We start from the raw sequence: 19,930 nt of genomic DNA on the forward strand, positions 1-19,930 counted from the left end.
GGGGGAGAGAGAAGGGGGGGAGAGAGAAGGGGGGGAGAGAGAAAGGGGGAGAGAGAAGGGGGGGAGAGAGAAGGGGGGGAGAGAGAAGGGGGAGAGAGAAGGGGGGGAGAGAGAAGGGGGGGAGAGAGAAGGGGGGGGAAGGAGAAGGGGGGAAGGAGAAGGGGGGAAGGAGAAGGGGGGAAGGAGAAGGGGGGAAGGAGAAGGGGGGAAGGAGAAGGGGGGAAGGAGAAGGGGGGAAGGAGAAGGGGGGAAGAAGGGGGGAAGGAGAAGGGGGGAAGGAGAGGGGGGGAAGGAGAAGGGGGGTGGGGGGAGGAGAAGGGGGGTGGGGGGAGGAGAAGGGGGGTGGGGGGAGGAGAAGAGGGGGTGGGGGGAGGAGAAGGGGGGGGTGGGGGGAGGAGAAGGGGGGGGTGGGGGGAGGAGAAGGAGGGGTGGGGGGAGGAGAAGGGGGAGGAGAAGGGGGGTGGGGGGAGGAGAAGGGGGGGTGGGGGGAGGAGAAGGGGGGGTGGGGGGAGGAGAAGGGAGAAGGGGTGGGAAGGAGAAGGGGGGGGAAGGAGAAGGGGGGGAAGGAGAAGGGGGGGAAGGAGAAGAGGGTGGTGGGGGAGGAGAAGGGGGGGGTGGGGGGAGGAGAAGGGGGGGGTGGGGGGAGGAGAAGGGGGGTGGGGGGAGGAGAAGGGGGGGGGGTGAAGGGGTGGGGGGCGGGGGGAGGCTGAACGAGCCGGGCCCAAGACTTCGGCCAGGGCCCGTCCCCAGCACCAGAGGGGCCGGGGTCTGGAGCGCGGGTCGGGTCGGGGTGGTGGTGGGAGGTCGGTCGGTTCGGTTCGGGGAGGGGGGGAAAAGAGAGAGGGAGGTCAGGTTGGGGGGTGGGGGGGGGGCGGGGAGTGCGGGTCGGGTCCAGTCCGGGGGCGGGGGTCGAGTCGGGTCGGGTGGAAGTAGGAGCTGGGCGTGGGAGGAGCCTTATGCACGCAGCCCCAGTGAGGCAATTCGGTCAGGGCTAGGGGCTGCATGCTTCGGGCCCCTCCCACACAGTTTTGGGCGCCTGGAGCTACTGCACATAGCGCGCATGTGCAGTAGCTCCAGGCGCCCAAAACTGGCTCCGCCCCCTACAGCTCGTACTGCGCCGCGCCCGGCTCAAGAGGACCAGCAGGGAGCCGGAGAATCTGGAAGTTTTTTTTAGGCGCACTTTGTGGCACAAAAAATGGGCGTCGGCCCGAAACTTGGGCCCTTCCTCTCTGCATCTACCCTGTCGAGCTCCCTCATTATCTTATGTCCCAAGAAGATCACCTTTCATTCTTCTGAACTCCAATGAGTATAGGCCCAACCTGCTCAACCTTTCTTCATAAGTCAACCCCTTCCTCTCAGGAGTCAACTGAGTGGACCTTCTCTGAACTGCCTCCAATGCAAGTATATCCCTCCTTAAATAAGGTGACCAAAACTGTATGCAGTACTCTAGATCTGGCCTCACCAATACCCTGTACAATTGTAGCAAGATTTATCTGCTTTTATACTCTATCCCCCTTGCAATAAAGGCCAACATTGCATTTGCCTTCCTGATTACTTGCTGTACCTGCATACTAACTTTGTGTGTTTCATGCAAGGTCCCGCTGTACTGCAGCAATTTGTAGTTTTTCTCCGTTTAAATAATAATTAACTTTTTTATTTTTTCTGCCAAAGTGGATAACCTCACACTTTCCCACATTGTACTCCATCTGTCAAATTTTTGCCTTCTCACTTAGCCTGTCTATATTCCTTTGCAGATCTCTAATGAAGTGTCTATTTTATTATCTTCTTTAGTAAAAACTGAGGCAAAGTAGTTATTCAAAGTAGTTACAAAAGCAACCAGAAGTTCCAACTGGATGATCCATATCGGCCACTTCCTGAGGTCCTCACCATCATGGAAACCAGTCTTCAGCCAATTCTATTCACTCCATGTGATATCAAGAAACAGCTGAGCGCACTAGATACAGCAAAGGCTATGGGCCGCCATCATCATCCCTGCTGTTGTGCTGAAGACTTCTGTTCCAGAACTAGCCTCGCCTTTAGCCAAGCTGTTCCAGCACAGGTACAACACTGGCATCTACCTGACAATGTGGAAAACTGCCCAGGTATGTTCTGTCCACAAAATGTAGGACAAAATCAAATCTGGCCAATTACCACCCCATCAATCTACTCTCAATTATTAGCAAATTGATGGAAGGTGTCGTCGACAGTGCTATCAAGCGGCACTTACTCACCGATAACCTGCTCACCAATGCTCAGTTTGAGTTCCTCCAGGACCACTTGGCTCCAGACTTCATTACAGCCTTGGTCCAAGCATGGACAAAAGAGCACAATTCCTGAGGTGAGAGTGACTGCCCCGGACATCAAAGCAGCATTTGTGGCATCAAGGAGCCCTAGTAAAATTGAAGTACATGGGAATCAGGGGAAAGACTCTCCACTGGCTGGATTCATACCTAGTACAAAGGAAGATGGTTGTGGTTGTTGGAGGCCACTCAATTCAGTCTGAGGACATCGCTGCAGGAGTTCCTCAGGGCAGTGTCATAGACCAAACCATCTTCAGCTGCTTCATCAACGACCTTCCATCCATCATAAGGTCAGCAGTGGAGACATTTGTTGATAATTGCATAGTGTTCAGTTCCAATCACAACCCCTCAGATAATGAAGCAGTCCATGCCCGCATGCAACAAGATCTGGACAACATTCAGGCCTAGGTTGGTAAGTGGCAGGTAACATTCGTGCCACATAAGTGCCAGGCAATGAATATTTCTAACAAGTGAGAGTCTAATCACCACTCCTTGACATTCAAAGGCATTACCATCGCCAAATCCCCCATCATCAACATCCTGCGGGGCCACCATTGATCAGAAACATAACTGGACTAGCCACATAAACACCGTGGCAACAAGAGCAGGTCAGAGGCTGGGTATTCAATGGTGTCTCACCTCCCAACTCCCCAAAGCCTTTTCATTATCTACAAGGCACAAGTCAGGAGTGTGATGGAATATTCTCCACTTGCCTGGATGAGTGCAGCTCCAACAACACTCAAGAAGCTCGACACCATCCAGGACAAAGCATCCTGCTGGATTGGCAACCCAACCACCACCTTAAACATTCACTCCCTCCACCACCAGTGCACCACCATGACTGTACTGTGTACCATCTACAAGATGTACTGCAGTAACTTGCCAAGGCTTCTTCGACAGCACCTCCCAAACCCACGACCTCTACAACCTAGAAGGACAAGGGCAGCAGGCGCATGGGAACACCATCACCTGCAAGTTCCCCCTCCAAGTTGCACACCATGCTTTCTTGGAAATATATCGCCGTTCCTTCATTGTCGCCAGGTCAAAATCCTGGAATTCGCTTCCTAACATCAGGGAGTACCTTCACCACACGGATTGCAGCGGTTCAAGAAAGTGGCTCACCACTTCCTTCTCACGGGCAGTTAGGGATGGGCAATAAATGTTGGCCTTGCCAGCGACGCCCACATCCCAAGAATGCTTAAAGAAAATGTCGATGGTGGATATTTAGGCAGGTGGGTGAAGTGTTGATCAAGCAGATTATTATTTCCTGGATGGTGCAGAGATTCTGGAGTGTTGTAGTTGTACCCAACCTGGCAATTGGAGCGTATTCTATCACACTCCTGACTTATGCCTTGTAGGTGATGGAAAGCCTTTGGGTAGTCAAGATGTGAACCACTCGTCACAGATACAATGTAGTAGCCGCTGCATTTATTTGGCTAGTCCAGTTGAGTTTCTGGTCAAAATGGTGACCCTCAGGACATTGATGGTGGGAGACTTAGCGATGGTAATACCAATTAAATGTCATGGACTCTCTTTTGTTGGAGATGGTCATTGCCTGGCACTTGTGTGGCATAAATGTGGCTTATTACTTGTGTGCAAGTCTCGATGTTCTCCAGGTCTTGCTGTGTGCAGAGACGGACTGCTTCATTATCTGAGGACTTGCTGAACAGTGCAATCATCAATGCTACTTCTGATCTCTGCCCTTCTGATGGTCATCGATAAAACAACTAAAGATAGTTGTGCCAAGGACACTGCCCTGAGGAACTGTTGCAGAAGTATCCTGGGGCTACGACAATTGGCCTCCAAGCACAACCATCTTTTGTATTAGGTATAACTCCAGCCACTGGAGTTTTCCCCTGACCCCCATTGACTTCAGTTTTACTTGGTCTCCTTGGTGACGTGCTCAGTCGAATGTAAAGGTCACTCTCACCGTACTTCTGGAATTCAGCTTGTGTCAATGTTTGGACCAAGGCTGAAATGAGATCTGTAGCTGAGTGGCTCATGGCTCTGGCACCAGGTTATTGGTGAGTAAATGCTGCTTGAAAACATTTTTGACGACTCCTTCAAACACTTTGTTGATCATTGAAAGTAGGCTAATAGGGTGGTAATTAGCTGGATTGGATATTGTCCTGCTTTTTTTGCATAGGACATACCTGAGTAATTATTTACATTGCCAGGTAGATACTTGTATTCTGTATTGTATTTGTACTGGAACAGCTTAGCTAGGGGTGCGGCTAATTCTGGAACACAGGTCTACAGTCAGAATTTTGTTGGGGCCCGTAGACTTTGCTGTGTCCAGTACACTCAATTGTTTCTTGAAATTAAAATTAAAATTAGAACTAGGCCATTGAGTGGTGATGTCAGAGAGCACTTCTTCACACAAAGGCAAGTGAAAACCTGGAACTCTCTCCCCCAAAAAGGTGTGTGAACATTTAAAAACAGAGATTGATAGATTTTTATTAGGCAAGGGTATTAAGAGTTACAGAACCAAGGCAGGTAGATGGAGTTAAAATACACATCAGCCATGATCGAATTGAATGAACGGGCTCGAGGGGTTGAATGGACTACTCCTGTTCGTAGGTCATGTGGAGTAAATCGAATTGGCTGAAGATTAGCATCTGTCATGGTGGTAGCGTCAACAATAGGGCAAGAAGGATCATCCACTCGGCACTTCCAAGTGGCTTTCATCAACTGAGGGAAGGTAGTAGGTAGTAATCAACAGAAGGTTTCCTTGCCCATGTTTGTCCTAGCTCCCTTGACTGTATACCACTGTGCTTCCATCTCTGCTGGGTAGAGGCAGGCATCGAGTCTGAGACGCTAGCTGTTCTGCGAGTATGATTTTGTCAAGTTGTTCCTTGACTAGTCTATGGGACAACTCTCCCAACTTTGGCACCCAGCCCCAGCTGTTAGGGAGGAGGATTTTTCAGGGTCAACTGGGCTGGAAAAGCCTTTGTATGTGCCTTTGCCGTGTTCTGATTTGATGCCGAGGTCACAGCCAATTAATCTGTCTGCTTTGATCTTGCTTTGCTTTCTAGCAGTTTAATATAACTATGTGGCTTGCTAGGCCACTTCAGAGGGCAATTAAGAGCGACATGTAGGCCAGACCGGGTAAGGATGGTAGGTTTCCTTCCCTAAAAAGGACATTAGTGAACTAGTTGGGTCTTTAAGACAACTCTGCAGCTTCAAGGTCATTTTTTTTTTAATTTCCGGATTTAAAAAAATGTCAAACTACTGCATTCTGTTGATTATTGGTCCAATAAAATAATTATAATCTGTTACATGAATAATGCAGCAAGCTGTCTGGCATAATTTAAGTTCAACAAAAGCCTAAAACCGCTGCATTTCTGAAATTGAAAAAGAGAGGAGCATCATGCATAAATGACAATATATGCACATTGGAGCATTTGAGAGTTTTGGAGGTGGGATTCATAGCACATGGTTGGAGTGCCCTCAACTTGCTTAAAAAAAGCCAGGTAGCATTCGACAGAAACTGATATCTAACATGCCTATTTGATCTGAGGTGGGTCACGAGCAAATTGGATAATATAGTATATCCAATATCCTGGATTTTGTTAAATATTTTAACTGGCGATATGATTTATTTCCCTTTACAGTATGAATCAGATTTTTCTTTTAAAAAGACGATTAAAACTAGCTAAATGTTGACTTTGAATCTGCTTAACCTAAACCTGCAGATTTAAAAGATGACCATCAGAGACCCCATCCATCATGTCATATCATGGCTGGCCAAGATAATTACACTTTTTAAAAAGTTGAAAGCGTACGTGTTATTTTTTTAAATAGTGCCCAGAAATATCAGTTGAACCTACTTAGTGCAGTAACTTTATCATTGTGATATTATTGTAATAGAAACGCCGTCTTACATCTAGACTGCGTCCAGTGAAGAACGATGTTCACAAGTTGTGACTGCGTGTGGTCGTACCTGGCAAGTAAATCACCCTAAATAACGCACGCCGCCGCTTGTCGGGAACAAGCCGAGGGGCGATTAATTGGAGTCACAAATCCTTCCCAACAGACATTTTCCCGCGCTGCGGGGTGCTTCGTGGGCACCTTACACACACAATTTGTTTTATAAATGTGAGATATTAAAGTGGAGGACAGGGAAATAACCAAACACAAGCATTAAATTAATTAAAAATACATTTTTACACTCAATAAATAACGGCTTAAAAGGAATTATTCAGAGAAAATCTTACCATTGTCCAAAGGTAAGCAATCAAACTGTATAAAACAAACGAACGCTGAAATCTTCCACCGACTGTGTTTTTTCTCCAAGGTAAACAAACTCTCCAACACTTATTGCAGACAAATCATTGCACGCTCGCGCTCGTCAACAACCGGGCCGGGCGCACTGACGCCGGTTTAACTGACACTTCAGCTGACCATTCGGCACCAAGGATCTGCTTTGAAACGACAATGACGCACCTTCCCAAACCAATTATGTGCGAGAGTAGGCGTGACCCATGACGGCGGGACTAGCCGCGCGCTCCGTATCGCAGCAACCCGCTCAAACTACCGCCTCGCGCATCCCGCATGGGTTGATCCACACTTTTTTTTAAATAAATGGGCCTGGTAAATTAAACACAGAAAACTATAAGATGTATCGTTTGGTAGCAGTTTTTCATGTTTTAAAAAAAATAGTACTTGGAGACTAACTGGAGGATAAAAAGCTTTTATGCGTCATTTCCGTTTTTTAATATGGCAACTCTCGTGCAGAAGGCGGTTTTATGTCATGGCAACTAACTGCCTGAGTTCAGCAAAGGGCTTGTGTTGGTGGTAGCACAATAGATGGAGCAGGCGGCCGGCTATACGCAGGTAACGTTAGCTGCAGCACGGGGCTTGTTCCCTGCATTTGGTGAAAGCGCGGGTTCCGCTAAGGATGCCAAATTCAGTTGAGCAGTGAGAGTGACTCTGGAATAAAAACAAAAAATACTGGAAATCTCAGCGGGCTAGGTAACATCTGTGGAGAGAAAGCAGAGTTAACGGTTCGGGTCGATGATTCTTCGTCAGAGTGACTCTGGGCTGCCCCAGTGTCAGCAGCAGGAAAACAAATCTGCCAGTGCCCCTCATGAGGAGGCACCACTAATATAATAATCCAAATATAAAGTCTAATTGAGACAAAAGGAAAACTTACGAAAGTAAATCGTATTATTAGCAGACACTTTGTTCTTGTGGTGACCACTGGCACCAAGCGAACCGGTGGACAACGCTCGTTTCCTTTCCAGGGCCACCTGGGCACTGGCAAGACCGCGGAAGAGAGGCAGGCAGCCAGAGCAAGCCTCCCTGCGGGCTACGTTCACCCTCAACCAGGCCCAGGAGCAGCCCCACAAGAAGGCCATCCCCGTCCCCACTGCATTAAACGATCAAAATTCAGGAACGTAGGGCTGAAATTTAACCAAAGATAAAATCACAGTATAATAAAATGTGAATCCTAAAATCACGCTTTCTGTTAACTCATTAGCTATGACATGTTAAAAATCAAACTACTTATCATTTAATACCAATCAATTCTACGGGTTTTATTTTGAATGAATATTTAGCCAGCAAATTAACTTGTGATTTCTTCATTTGAGTTACAAGGTCAAGCTATCATCATCATCATAGGCACCCCTCTGAATCGAGGAAGACTTGCTTCCACTCTAAAAATGAGTCCTTAGGTGACTGAATACAAGAACCACAGTCCCTGTCACAGGTGGGATAGACAATAGTTGAGGGAAGCTGTGGGTGGGACTGATTTGCCGCACGCTCTTTCTGCTGCCTGCGCTTGATTTCTGTATGCTCTCGGCGATGAGACTCGAGGTGCTCAGCGCCCTTCCGGATGCACTTCCTCCACTTAGGGTGGTCTTTGGCCAGGAACTCCAAGGTGTCAGTGGGGATGTTGCACTTTATCAGGGAGGCTTTGAGGTGTCCTTGTAATGTTTCCTCTGCCTACCTTTGGCTCGTTTGCCGTGAAGGAGTTCCAAGTAGAGCGCTTGCTTTGTGAGTCTCTTGTCTGGCATACGAACAATTTGGCCTGCCCAGCGGAGCTGATCAGGTGTGCTCAGTGGTTCAATGCTGAGGATGTTGGCCTGGTCACGGATGCTAACGTTGGTGCGTCTGTCCTCCCAGGGGATTTGCAAGATCTTACGGAGACATTGGTGGTATTTCTCCAGTGACTTGAGGTGTCTACCGTACATGGTCCATGTCTCTGCGCCATACAGGAGGGTGGGTATTACGACAGCCTTGTAGACCATGAGCTTGGTGGCAGATTTGAGGGCCTAGTCTTCGAACACACTTTTCCTCAGGTGGCCGAAGGCCACACTGGAGACAGTGTTGAATCTCGTCGTCAACGTCTGCTCTTGTTGATAAGAGGCTCCCAAAGTATGGAAAATGGTCCACGGTGTCCAGGGCCGCGCCGTGGATCTTGATGACTGGGGGACAGTGCTGTGCGGCGGGGGCAGGTTGATGGAGGACCTTTTGTCTTACGGATGCTTAATGTAAGGCCCGTGCTTTCATGCGCCTCAGTGAATCAGTGGCAGAATAAATGGTATTTTGCTGTTGTCCATCACCATAATGATAGATATTTTTTCAGAAATGCTGACAGATTTTACAGTATAAATATTAATGACATGGTGTTTTTTTTGTAATCTAAATGTATTAGCGCCTCTCACTGTAGATTCACAACAGCTTTAGTAATGAGAATTCAGCTAGAAAACATAAATTAGTAAAAGGTTTTCACTCATTCAGCATTGTCACGAGGATTTCAGTAAAGCATAATGATTTGTGAAACTTTCATGTCTGTTCAGCCGTAGCTCGGTGGATAACGTGCTCACCTGTCAAAAGGGTGTGGGTTCAAGTCTCACTCAAACACTAGAGCACAAAAAATCTAGGTTGACACTCCAGGGCATCTTGCGGATGATGGCCTGTCTACACTCAAGTGGATGTAAACGATCCTATGATGCTATTTCGATGAAAATTAAGGGAGTCCTGTGTTTTGGCCTGGTGTCCTGGCCAATATTTATGCCTCGATCAACATCACTAAAAACAATTATTTGTTCATTATCTCATATTTGCAGCCATGTTTCCTATATTACAACAGTGACTATACTTTCAAAGTATTTCATTGGTGGTAATGTGCTTTAGAATGTCCTGAGGTCGTGAAAGATGCTATATAAATGCAAGTCTTTTTTATGTGAACTATGGGAAAAACTAGCAATATAATTGCAGTCTTTGTCCTTCCAAACATTGAGTTGTGGCTGGACAGATCATAGAATTACATAGGATTTGCAGCACAGTGGCAGTTTTGTAGGGAGTCAAGAAGGCCAAGTATGCATCATGAAGCTTAATTTTTTTCAAAGTCAAAAGGGAAAAAATGGAAGTCTAATGCAATTCTTTAATTTTTGTTTTTTTTCCAAAGTACCAAACCACCACCGAACCTCTCCTCACCGGGCTCGAGGGTCGGAGCATCGGCTGGCAGAATCGCTCCCCCGCCCAGACACGGGTTCCAGCTCGGCTTCAAAAGAAGCCCGGATGGGGTGGATGCCGAACTGAAGGGATGAGAGCCCTTAAACTATTCAAAAGAAGCCCCGGGCGGGCGGTGAGTCCCTGTGTCCGGGCGACGGAGTGATTCTGCCGGCCGACTCGCGAGCCCGGTGAGGAGACGTTCGCCTGTGGTGAAGTGGTACTTTGAAAAAAATCAAAAATTAAAGAATTGCATTAGACGACTCTGCCCCACATGTCTTCATTGAATACCTAGCTTCCCGCTTTAAGCAAGCCTATTGTGCAGACCAGGATGTGGTCCATACTAGGGCGTCGACCTTGGGGAGAGAGACAAAAGAAGGTTTGAGTGTTTTGAGCTTCTTGCAAAGGTACAATTTAGTTATGGGGGCAATATTGACAATCCCATACCTCGCACAAGGCTTCTGCATGATTGTGCTGCGGATGAGAAGATTGATTAGACATCATCGCATGAGGAACCTTAGAGCATGTAGCATGATGGGCAGCAGGCCTTACCCACATCAGGTATATCGAAATGTTAATATGGATACTTTTTCCCTCAATCTGTTTCAGCGAATACACTGACGTGAACACCTTGCCTTTTCTGTAAAGGACCTTTATTGAAGATTCTCCGGCCGGGACTTGTCAAAACAAAGGGACACTCTCAATCAGAGCCTGTTTACCTTCCCCCGGACAAGCCTCTTTTCAGCGCGACACAACAACAGTTATACATTTTCAAAACCGAACACATTTAATTAGCACTTGGTCTATCCAATCCCTTTCTGCCTCCCCCCCCCGAATATGTCCAATGGCAGGCAAGAAAGTCTCCCAATTAGGGCTGGTGTCAGGGTCAGGTTAGTTATAGCTTCGCTGTACTGTCTTCCCTTATCAGTAAAGAACCCAATTAGTTTCCCTTCCTCCTTATCAGTAAAAGCCATTACTTTTCTCCTATCTAGGATTGCTTTCTTTCTTTGTGCCGCCTTGCGTCTTTCTCATGGCCCGTGTTTAACCTCAACCTCAACTCTTGGTAACCCCTTTTTTTCTGTCGATTCTACAGTTGTCTACATCTTGACATTTCTTTAGCTATTTTCCCATGATTCCCTATTTCCATCCCTCTGCCACATTTACAATCCTTCTGTATCCATTCTCATTCCCCCCTTTTATCATTCCATGATAACCCTGATGACTATTCGAGGAGTATCGCATTCAGCCGTTCGCACTCTCTTTCCTGATCCTCCTTGTTGTCTGTGAGTCCGCCTCGAGCCTCTTCGCAAGGTCATATCAATGTCTGTTTAGGTTCTCACATCGTATCCTATCGGAATATTATTGAATTGATAACTTCTGGAGCCCTGGTACAAGGCCGAAGAGAGGCCTTTTACCTCCTTATGGGCCAGTGCAGGAACCAGCACTTTAACCCTTGTCCCACTGGTACCCCTAATGCCAAATTTTTCTCTTAGAGACAGGCATTCATACCTGCACCTGAGTGATGCAGACTGTATGAGAAGGCTGCTTTTCCATAATAAGTTGTAACCAAGATCTGTGTATTAATAAAAGCAGACTTGCACTCTAGAAGCTTCTGGCGGACTGCTTTGTCAGTTGAAGTAAAGGGTACAGCTGCACTTTCATTTTATGCATCTGGATCATTCCAGGTCACAACTGGGGATGTGTGTGCCATTTCTCAATGTGCAACACACATCTGCATTCGGCAGATGACTGCTGCACTATATGTCCGGAGGAATGACAACCTAAAGTTCCCCATGACCGCCCAGGCAATGCGTGACAGGGCTGTGGGCTTCTCCAGGATTGCTGGCTTCCCTAAGGTACAGGGCTGCATTGATTGTGGCTGCATTGATTGTACCCACATCGCCTTGTAAGCACCTTTTTGAAGGATTCCAAGATGTACAGGAACAAAAAAGGCTTCCACTCCGTGAATGGGCAGCTTGTCTGTGATGACATGCATTGCATCATGGCGGTTGATGCAAGATACCCTGGGAACACATGTGATGCATTCATCCTACGCAAGAGCGCTATATCTGCCATGTTTCAGCAGCAGCCAGAAGGGCAGAGCTGGCTGCTGTGAAACAAAGGGTACGGCCTCGCCACCTGGCTCATGACGCCCCTATGCGTAACCCAGACGGAAGTTGACCGGGAATACAACGTGTCGCACATCACAGCATAATAGAGAAGACCTTTGGCATCTTGAAGCAGCATTTCCGATGCCTGGATCATTCCGGAGGCTACTTGCAATACTCCCCTGAGATTGTTGGTCAGTTCATAGTTGTGTGCTACATGCTGCATAATTTAAGCCATCATGAGGCAGCAGCAGCCGGTAGTGGAAGACCCACCTGAGGTGAGAGTGGCTGATGATGAGGAGGAACATGCAGATGACGAGGAGGAGGAAGCCATGCAACTACCTGAACCTAGAGCACGGCGACGGAGGAGGGCGGGCCGTCGTGCCCCTTTAGCAATTGCTCGAGCCTTACGCCAGCACCTCATCCGTAAAAGCTTTGCTGCCTGAAGGCTCAGCGGCAATTATTCCAAATGGAGCATGATTACTGTTTGGACCTGTTCCATAATGTTGTGTTGTGTTAATGGAACAAATAATGGAAATGATTATTCGTCTTTAGTTCAAAAAGTTGTGTTAATAACGGACCAAATAATGGAAATGATTCAGTTATAATTTAAAATATATTTTATTCAAAAGTTGTAACACTTGTTTGTACTTAACTTTAATAAAAATATTCTTGTATCAAACTTTAAAGTTTTCAGTTAAGATCACTTACAAACTTTTAAACTTATAAATTTACATCACTTACAAAAATCTTTCAATTTGAGAACAGTTACAACAGTATCAACAGCAGCAAAGAAAAGCTGCACCCATCTCTCCTCCACCTTATCCTAAGACCATCCGCTGCGCTTGGACTTGGTGACTTCACCCCTGCCCGCAGGCGATGGCGCAGCGTTTCTCTGGTTGGTACCAAGCTTATTCTTTCGAGCATCTCTGGTATTGCGCACGTCTTGATGGGGGGGCGTGGCCAGGAGGTAATGTGGAAGGCCTGGCTTTGGGCCTCTTCAGATGCTGGTCTGGGGATTGGAGTGGGAGTGGCAGTTGATTCCGTCAATAGCCGCGGGGTCTGGGTATATTCCCTTATTGCAATAGCTAACTCCAACATTCCCTCCCTCGTGCCCAGTGTCTCAGCTACCTGCGACATTCCCTCCCTCATGTGCCTGGACAGTGTTCCCATTTCTCGTGAGAGTGTTGTTACTTCTCCCGACAGTCCCAATACCTCATCACCACCCCACTGATGGTGTCCAGGAGTGATTGCGTAAGGTCAATGCTCTCCGCACTCATTGCCATCATCTGAACCACATCTGTTACAGTCTGCACCTCAGGAGAGCGCTGTCGAGCTCTCCTTCCCCTCCTCACCCTGGGTGTGGCTCACTGCATCCTACTGGGAGCAACAGCCTCGGACAGTGGTGCCCTGGATGTGCGTTGCTGCACCCCACTGGACCCTGCAGCCTCGGACTGTGCGAAACCATGGAATGTCCCAACACTCGTACCACTCAGGAAAGCGGCTGGCACCTCAATGGTCAGCACCAGCATCTCCTCCAAAATGAGTACAACATTGGGGGCTTCATCCTGCCTCACCCCCATGCTCTTGGTTTGGAAGGAATTGGAAGATGTTCTCCTCTTCAGGCTCGTCTGCCTGTAAATCATCATCTGCATCGGCTTCAGCCTCGTCGAGGTTGGCCTCAAGTTCTGCAAAATGTAACGAAACAGACAAATGGTTAGCAGCAGAGGAGGGGACAGGGTGGCATGAGTAGGCTCACACAGCACAGGCAGCAGGCTCATTTGAAGGACCGCGATGAATGATAGCACATTGCATCAACCGAAGTGTAGCTGACGGAGACAGCCCCATGAACCGAAGTATGGCTAGCCCGCGCAGCACTTAACTTTTAGCAAAGCCAGACTGGAATTTGCAGGACTTGCCCCTTCCCTCGTGTGTGGGCCCAGCCTGTGCAATGGTAGTTGCTTTTCTCCAGACAGGACCTATCAAAGCAGCAACCCAGTCTTCCAAGGGTTCAGTGGATGCAGATTTGATGGACCTCCTTCTGTTCAAGTTCTCTCTCTTGTGTGCCACCTTCCTCTGCAAAGATGAAAATATAACTTTTTAAGAGAGAATGTCTTTCTGCTGGGTAGGACATACAGATGGTTATTTACAATTGCAATTCCAGTGAATAAATGAAAATATTACTTACACTAACAACTTGACCAAGATCCTGCCATTTTATGCACTGGCCTCTCGACCTCCGGGTGGTCACCATTGCACAGCAATCTTCTGTAAGTTGGTTCCCATGTTTCTTCATTTCTTTTGGTGAAACCTTTGTGTCCTCTGCTGCTGTCCAGCTTGTGCCATCTGGCCTCAATTACAGTAACTAGTGCCTCCACTTCCTCTTGTGAGAAATTGTTGGTCCTTGAGCCACGTTGCATATTGCAGCTCCGATTTTTCCATTGAGAATTAAAGTTCTCTCACAGCACTCCAGTCCTCTCATGCAACTGCCTCCTTAAAAATGCCTGAATGCAGACCGGGTGGTGTACTGGCTAAAGCAGTCACGTAAAAAACATCGTTTTTTTCACGCGTGTGCAGAATAAATCTTGATTTAATTGTAGCCCTGTCAAAAAGGGAATCTGCAGCGTACAGCAGAAGTGATGTCATCAAGCTGTCTAAGCAGCCAATCACATTGAAGAATTCTCGCAGCAAACCAGGAAATAAAACACTGATTATCAATTCATTTTTTTTAAATTACAGAGAGCAAAATAAAGATTGGGACATACACATGGGGTTAAGATAGAAGCTAAAATATCATACTTTTAAATGTAATTTTTATTTTAAAAAAATTAAATTTTTATCATCATGGAGAAATTTGAGATTTTTTCAGGGCCAGATCGAGGAAGTTGAAATCTCCCATGATTATTACTTTATGCCTTTTACTCACTTCATAGATTTGCCTATATATTTATTTCTCCACTTCTCTTCCACTCTTAGGTTGTCTGTAGAATAACCCGATTAGTGCGATCAATCCCTTCTCGTCAACCCTCATGGATTCTGTTTTATGTCCCTTTTTTCTGCTATTCAGTTATCTCAATGAGCACAGCTACCCCATCCCTTTCTTCCTTATCATTTCTAAATATGTTGTAACTTGCAATATTTAACTGCCAGTCCTATTCTTTAGTCATTTTTATTTTACTCATTCATGGCAAGGACAGGATTCATTGCCCATCCCTAATTGTCCTTGAGAAGGTGGTGGTGAGCCGCCGCCTTGAACTGCTGCAGTCTGTGAGGTGAAGATGCTCCCACAATGACTGTGTTAAAGCGGTTTGGTACAACTGAATTGCTAAGCAACCACCTTGCTGTGAGTCTCGAGTCACACATAGGCCAGACAGGGTGAGGATGGCAGATTTCCTTCCCTAAAGGACATTAGTGAACCAGATAGGTTTTTCCTGACAATCCAGTCACCATTACTGATACTAGCTTTTTATTCCAGATTTAGTTAATTAACAATTTAAATTCCCTAGCTGCCATGGTGGGATTTGAACTCTCTTCTCCAAATCATTAGTCTAGGCCTCTGGATTACTAGTCTAGTAACAAATCCACTATACTATTGTTCACGTCTGGTTCCTCGCTATGAATTATTGCCTGCAGTTCCCCTGTTTTGCTTTGAATGCTGTGGACATTGCTATACAGGCAATTTAATTTGTTTTTAGTTAAACCTACAATATTAGGACAAAATACTTGGAAGGTTAAGACCACCACAGGTGATGGATGCAATTTCAGATGATGAATTTAAGAGTATTAGAGTATTCAAGTAGATTGGCTTAAGAGCAGTTTTTCCTAGAGCATAATGGTACTACTACAGTGAATATGCCCATGACACAGGTTCATACCTTTTTGTTAAACAGAGTGAGGAAAAGAGTTACACTTTAATCATAATTTTGTAAATTTAATAATTTTTGACTTTCTCTTCTATTTACAGTTTGTTGGAATACAGTGCAGATTACTAAACCGGCAATCCCACCTAGGCCTGGAGCAGATCTCTGCAATGGCTGCATCAGGCAGAACATTGCTTGGCTCCAAAAAGTGCTACAAGTTCATTGTAGATGACAACACTGGTGAAACAGCTGTGATTTGCTCTGCATTCAGACTTCTAGAGAATCTGCAGTTGGATTGTCCAGTAGGACAGCTGTTGAATGAAGCAATACAGGCCCACTACAAACAATACAAATCTGGAACATCCACCCTCCTTTTCCTTGCTGGGGCATGGAGTAAAGCTGTTCTGAATTGTATAAAGCAAGATATTCCCATTCCTACCATAGTATCTGTGATGTATGAAGGACTAGAACATTGCTTTGAGGTACTAAAATCACATCAGATATCCATTGATAGCATTTTAAAAAGCTCACAGTATAAACAAAATCCACAAACAAGTAAACCTGAAAGATTATCAGGTGCTTTAGCCAGCTCTCCTATCCATCTGATTAATGAAATGTATTCACTAGAAAAGGGACACACTCGATTTCAGTCAAGTACATCAATAAAAGCGGATTCCACAAAAAGCTGCAGTGCTAACAATGAGAGTGGCTCCTTTATGTGGTCTTTTGCAAGTAGTACAATGGCTCATGCCTCTTCTGGCCAAGGTCGACCAAGCTACGCATGCAACCGAGCAAAACCAAAAGTAAATCTGAGCCGACACTTCAGGAATCCTGATAGAAACAGAGAACAAGAAACTTTGTCAAATAGTTTTCAAGAGGATTCCTTTGCCACTGCAGCTGATTATGCCAGTTTTACAGCACTGGCTTTATCACTGAGCCATGGAAACCAGAGGATGATGATGTTAGCAGTAGAAGCCTACAAAATTCAGACTCGAGGTTTTTTAGCAGATAATGCATCTTGCAGAACTCTCCCAGAATTTGAAATTGGTAAGTTGGTTACGTATTTTCTGCCAGGACAGCCTGAGCACTATTCCTGCGTTAGTCCTGGTTTCATCACATTAATCTCAGGAGAGCAGTCTATAATTGTCAAGCATTTGGCAACTTTACCACTTCATACCATATTTATTAATGGAGATTTGACTGATAAGTACCATCATCCAGGGTTCAATAGAATTTCAAATATTAAAATGGTCACTCAGACTGTTGAAGACATTTCTAAAAGTTTAGCAGAAGAGTGGTTAAATACTGCAATGGATATACTTCATAAATTTCACATTAATTTAATTCTGGTAAAGGGAATAACATCTCCACATTTAATGGATAAGTGTGTGCAAGAAAATATTTTAATAATTCAAGAAGTGAAAGACCCTGTATTTCAGAGGTTTGCAGAGGCTGTGGGAGCTATCCTTGTAACTTACATTACACAAGTAAAAGAGAATTGTGTGGGAACTGGAGCACATCTTTGTTTCTGGAAAACGGGAAATGGAAATATACCAAACTTGGGAGAAAGAGTTGCTGTGCAGATAAGCTGCTTTAAAACTGCTGTGATCACAGTAGTGCTTTGTAGCCCCTTAAGTTGCAAGCTGCAGACAATATCAGACCAATTCTGGACTTGTGCATATCGTCTAAACCATGCCCTTAGTGAGAGACGAATCTTTCCTGGTGCAGGAGCCACTGAACTTGTATGTATCTGCAATCTAAAACAGCTAATATTAGAAAAAAATGCTTTAAAACCAGGAATTAATGCATCAAGTTGCATTGGTGTACATTGTTCTTCATGGCTTGCAGACACTGCAGTATTGTACAAATCACAAGTCCTGCAGTCCTTGGCTGATGGCTTGGCTGAGTACCTTGTGACTGCCATGTTTAATACTGGCATGTATGGAACACCACTAGATGCTTTGTCAGAAGTGCAAAAGTGTCTTCAAAAAGGTGTTGGTGTGTTTCCTATCATTTCAGAGAAACATGTGACTATTGGTGTACCATGCAGGCCTTCCTGTAGAAGTCTGAATGAAGACTGCTTTGACTATAAGGTCTACGATAATGTAACAGTCAAACTAGAAGCTTGGCGCAGAGCTTTGAATCTGGTGTTACTGGTACTGCAGGCGGATGCTGAAATCATCACTGGCAGCAGAGCTAAAACTGCTGAAGAACAGTTAAAGAAAGGAACATTTCTTTAGTGTGAATAGCAAAATCAGCAAAAGTGCAGTTTGACCAGGACCTTCCCCAATATGGAATGTAGGGAGGTCTGTACAGGCAGGTTAACAGCTTAGCCAAGTCATGAAGGTGGACAGTTTGCCTTTGCCACCAATGGCACTCAGCACACTCCAGGAGTGTTTTGGTGCCTCTGAATCCACTGCAAGTGGTTTGGTTATTGGGTTGCTACTACCTCTGCACTTGTAGTTATAAAACACTAACAATTGGATATAATAAAAATATTGACAGCTGGAATTCATTTTTCAAAGAACACCATACTGCAGCATTATTCTATGGTACATGTGCACAAAGACTCTGATATTCTTTTGATAGTGTTTCCTTTAAAGGAAGCAGATATTTGTTTCATTGAGTGATCTGCTCCACTGTACAAGAGATGTTTCAACAACGCTGTAAGGTTTTTTTGCTGCTGTTGTATATATTTTTTTTAATAAAACAATGCACAGCTCAATAAATTTGCCAACTTGTTTTAATTGACAGATTTATTTACCAGTACAGATGACAACAAATTGACGACAATTTATTCTTCCTTTTAAAAGTAATGATCTCCTCTCCTTGCTTCTAAATGGAAGAGTTGATTTGGGTGAGAAAGTGACTGTGTATATGAAAGGCAACAATTCTACAGATGTACATACTGTCATGTAGTTGGGAGGTGATGGATAACATGCAAAATAATATATTACTATTTTTAACCATTGATGGTTGCAGATGATAAGATCTTTAATACCAAATGGTGATGGGCAAGGGATTGGTAATTGATTCCAAAGATTAGGAAATAAACTAAATTATGTCACTAACCTTGGAAGTTTTTCTTTTTTCTTGTAAATTCACAGAATAATGTTGTTAAAATGGTCTCTCTACTAATTATAAACATAGCTGATGAACAAATATAATACAAACTTTACAACAACAATAATTTGCATTTATATAGCACCTTTAACATAGGAAAATATTCCAAGGTACTTCCCAGATGCATAATCGCCAAAAAATTTCATTGAGTCATTTTTTTTTCACTCCCTCCATCTGGTGTTAACAGGGCTTCAAAATGGTGTTGGTAGCCTTACTGCCCCAGAAACACCTGGGTGCCTGAAGTATGCATCTGTTTCGGACAATTTCAGACCCATTTAATATGGAAATTGTGGTTTTTTGACATAGGACCCCGATTTCCATTTTAGGTAGGAACTCTTTGGAGCTTGCATACCTTGGGATCCCACCCCCCTCACGAATTGCCTCCCGGGCAGAAGTTCTGGCCTGTTTTCCTTTGCCTGATTAGTTCTGTTAATACGTCTGTTTGGTGACCTGCAGCTTGCCTGGCGAATATAAATAAGGACAGCCTCAAAATCATTGGGGCCACTATGTCAAAATAAACCCCATTTGGAGGGGTGGCCAAAACATTAGTCAAAGAAGTAGGTATTAGAGAGGGTCTTAAAGAGGGAACAGTTTAGGGAGTAAATTCCAGAGCTTAGTGCCTAAACTGCTGAAGGCACAACCACCAATGGTGGAGCAGAGTGAGTGAGTGCATAAGAGGCCAGAGTTGGAGGATCGTAGAGTTCTGAGGTTGTAAGGCTGTAGGAGGTTAGAGATATTGAGGCAAGGCCGTGAAGTGATTTGAACACCAGGATGAGAATTTTTGATTTGAAGCATTGATAAACCAGGAGACAATTTAGGTCAGCAAGCAAAAAAGTGATGAGCGATTGTGACTTGGTGCGGGTTAGGATACAGGCAGCAGTGTTTTACATGAGCTCCAGTTTATGGAGAGCGGGAGGCTAGCCAGAAAAGCATTGGAATAGTTGAGTCAGGACAAAGGAATAAATGAGGACTTTGGGAGCATATGGGCTGCGGCTGGGGTAGTGACCGGCGTTGTTACATAGGTAGAAGTAGGCCGTGTTTGTGAAGGAGAAGATACGGGATCAGAAGCTCGGGGTCA

The 19,930-nt window shown here is 45.3% G+C and overlaps 2 protein-coding genes across 2 annotated transcripts in view; one reads left to right on the forward strand and one right to left on the reverse strand.

The window, feature by feature from the left end:
• cetn4 (centrin 4) overlaps positions 1-6,683 on the reverse strand; it is a 37,322-nt gene extending 30,639 nt beyond the window's left edge. Inside the window, exon 1 of the mRNA XM_070865283.1 lies at positions 6,518-6,683. Coding sequence (XP_070721384.1) covers positions 6,518-6,520 — 3 coding nt within the window. The 5' untranslated portion in view covers positions 6,521-6,683. The remainder of the gene's footprint in view (positions 1-6,517) is intronic.
• A 171-nt stretch (positions 6,684-6,854) lies between these two features.
• Positions 6,855-18,409, forward strand: bbs12 (Bardet-Biedl syndrome 12). The gene is made up of 2 exons (XM_070865293.1): positions 6,855-7,136; positions 15,834-18,409. The coding sequence occupies exons 1-2, from the start codon at positions 7,110-7,112 to the stop codon at positions 17,967-17,969; spliced, it is 2,163 nt and encodes a 720-aa protein (XP_070721394.1). The 5' UTR covers positions 6,855-7,109; the 3' UTR covers positions 17,970-18,409.
• The last annotated feature ends 1,521 nt before the right edge of the window (positions 18,410-19,930 follow it).

This window comes from Pristiophorus japonicus, chromosome 2 (assembly GCF_044704955.1).
Source record: "Pristiophorus japonicus isolate sPriJap1 chromosome 2, sPriJap1.hap1, whole genome shotgun sequence".
NCBI lineage: Eukaryota > Metazoa > Chordata > Chondrichthyes > Pristiophoridae > Pristiophorus > Pristiophorus japonicus.

Coding starts and splice junctions, on each gene's coding strand:
- bbs12 (XM_070865293.1), top strand. CDS start 7,110: ATGGAGCAGGCGGCCGGCTATACGCAG. Junction 7,137..15,833: donor AGGCGGCCGGCTATACGCAG/GTAACGTTAGCT, acceptor TTCTATTTACAG/TTTGTTGGAATACAGTGCAG.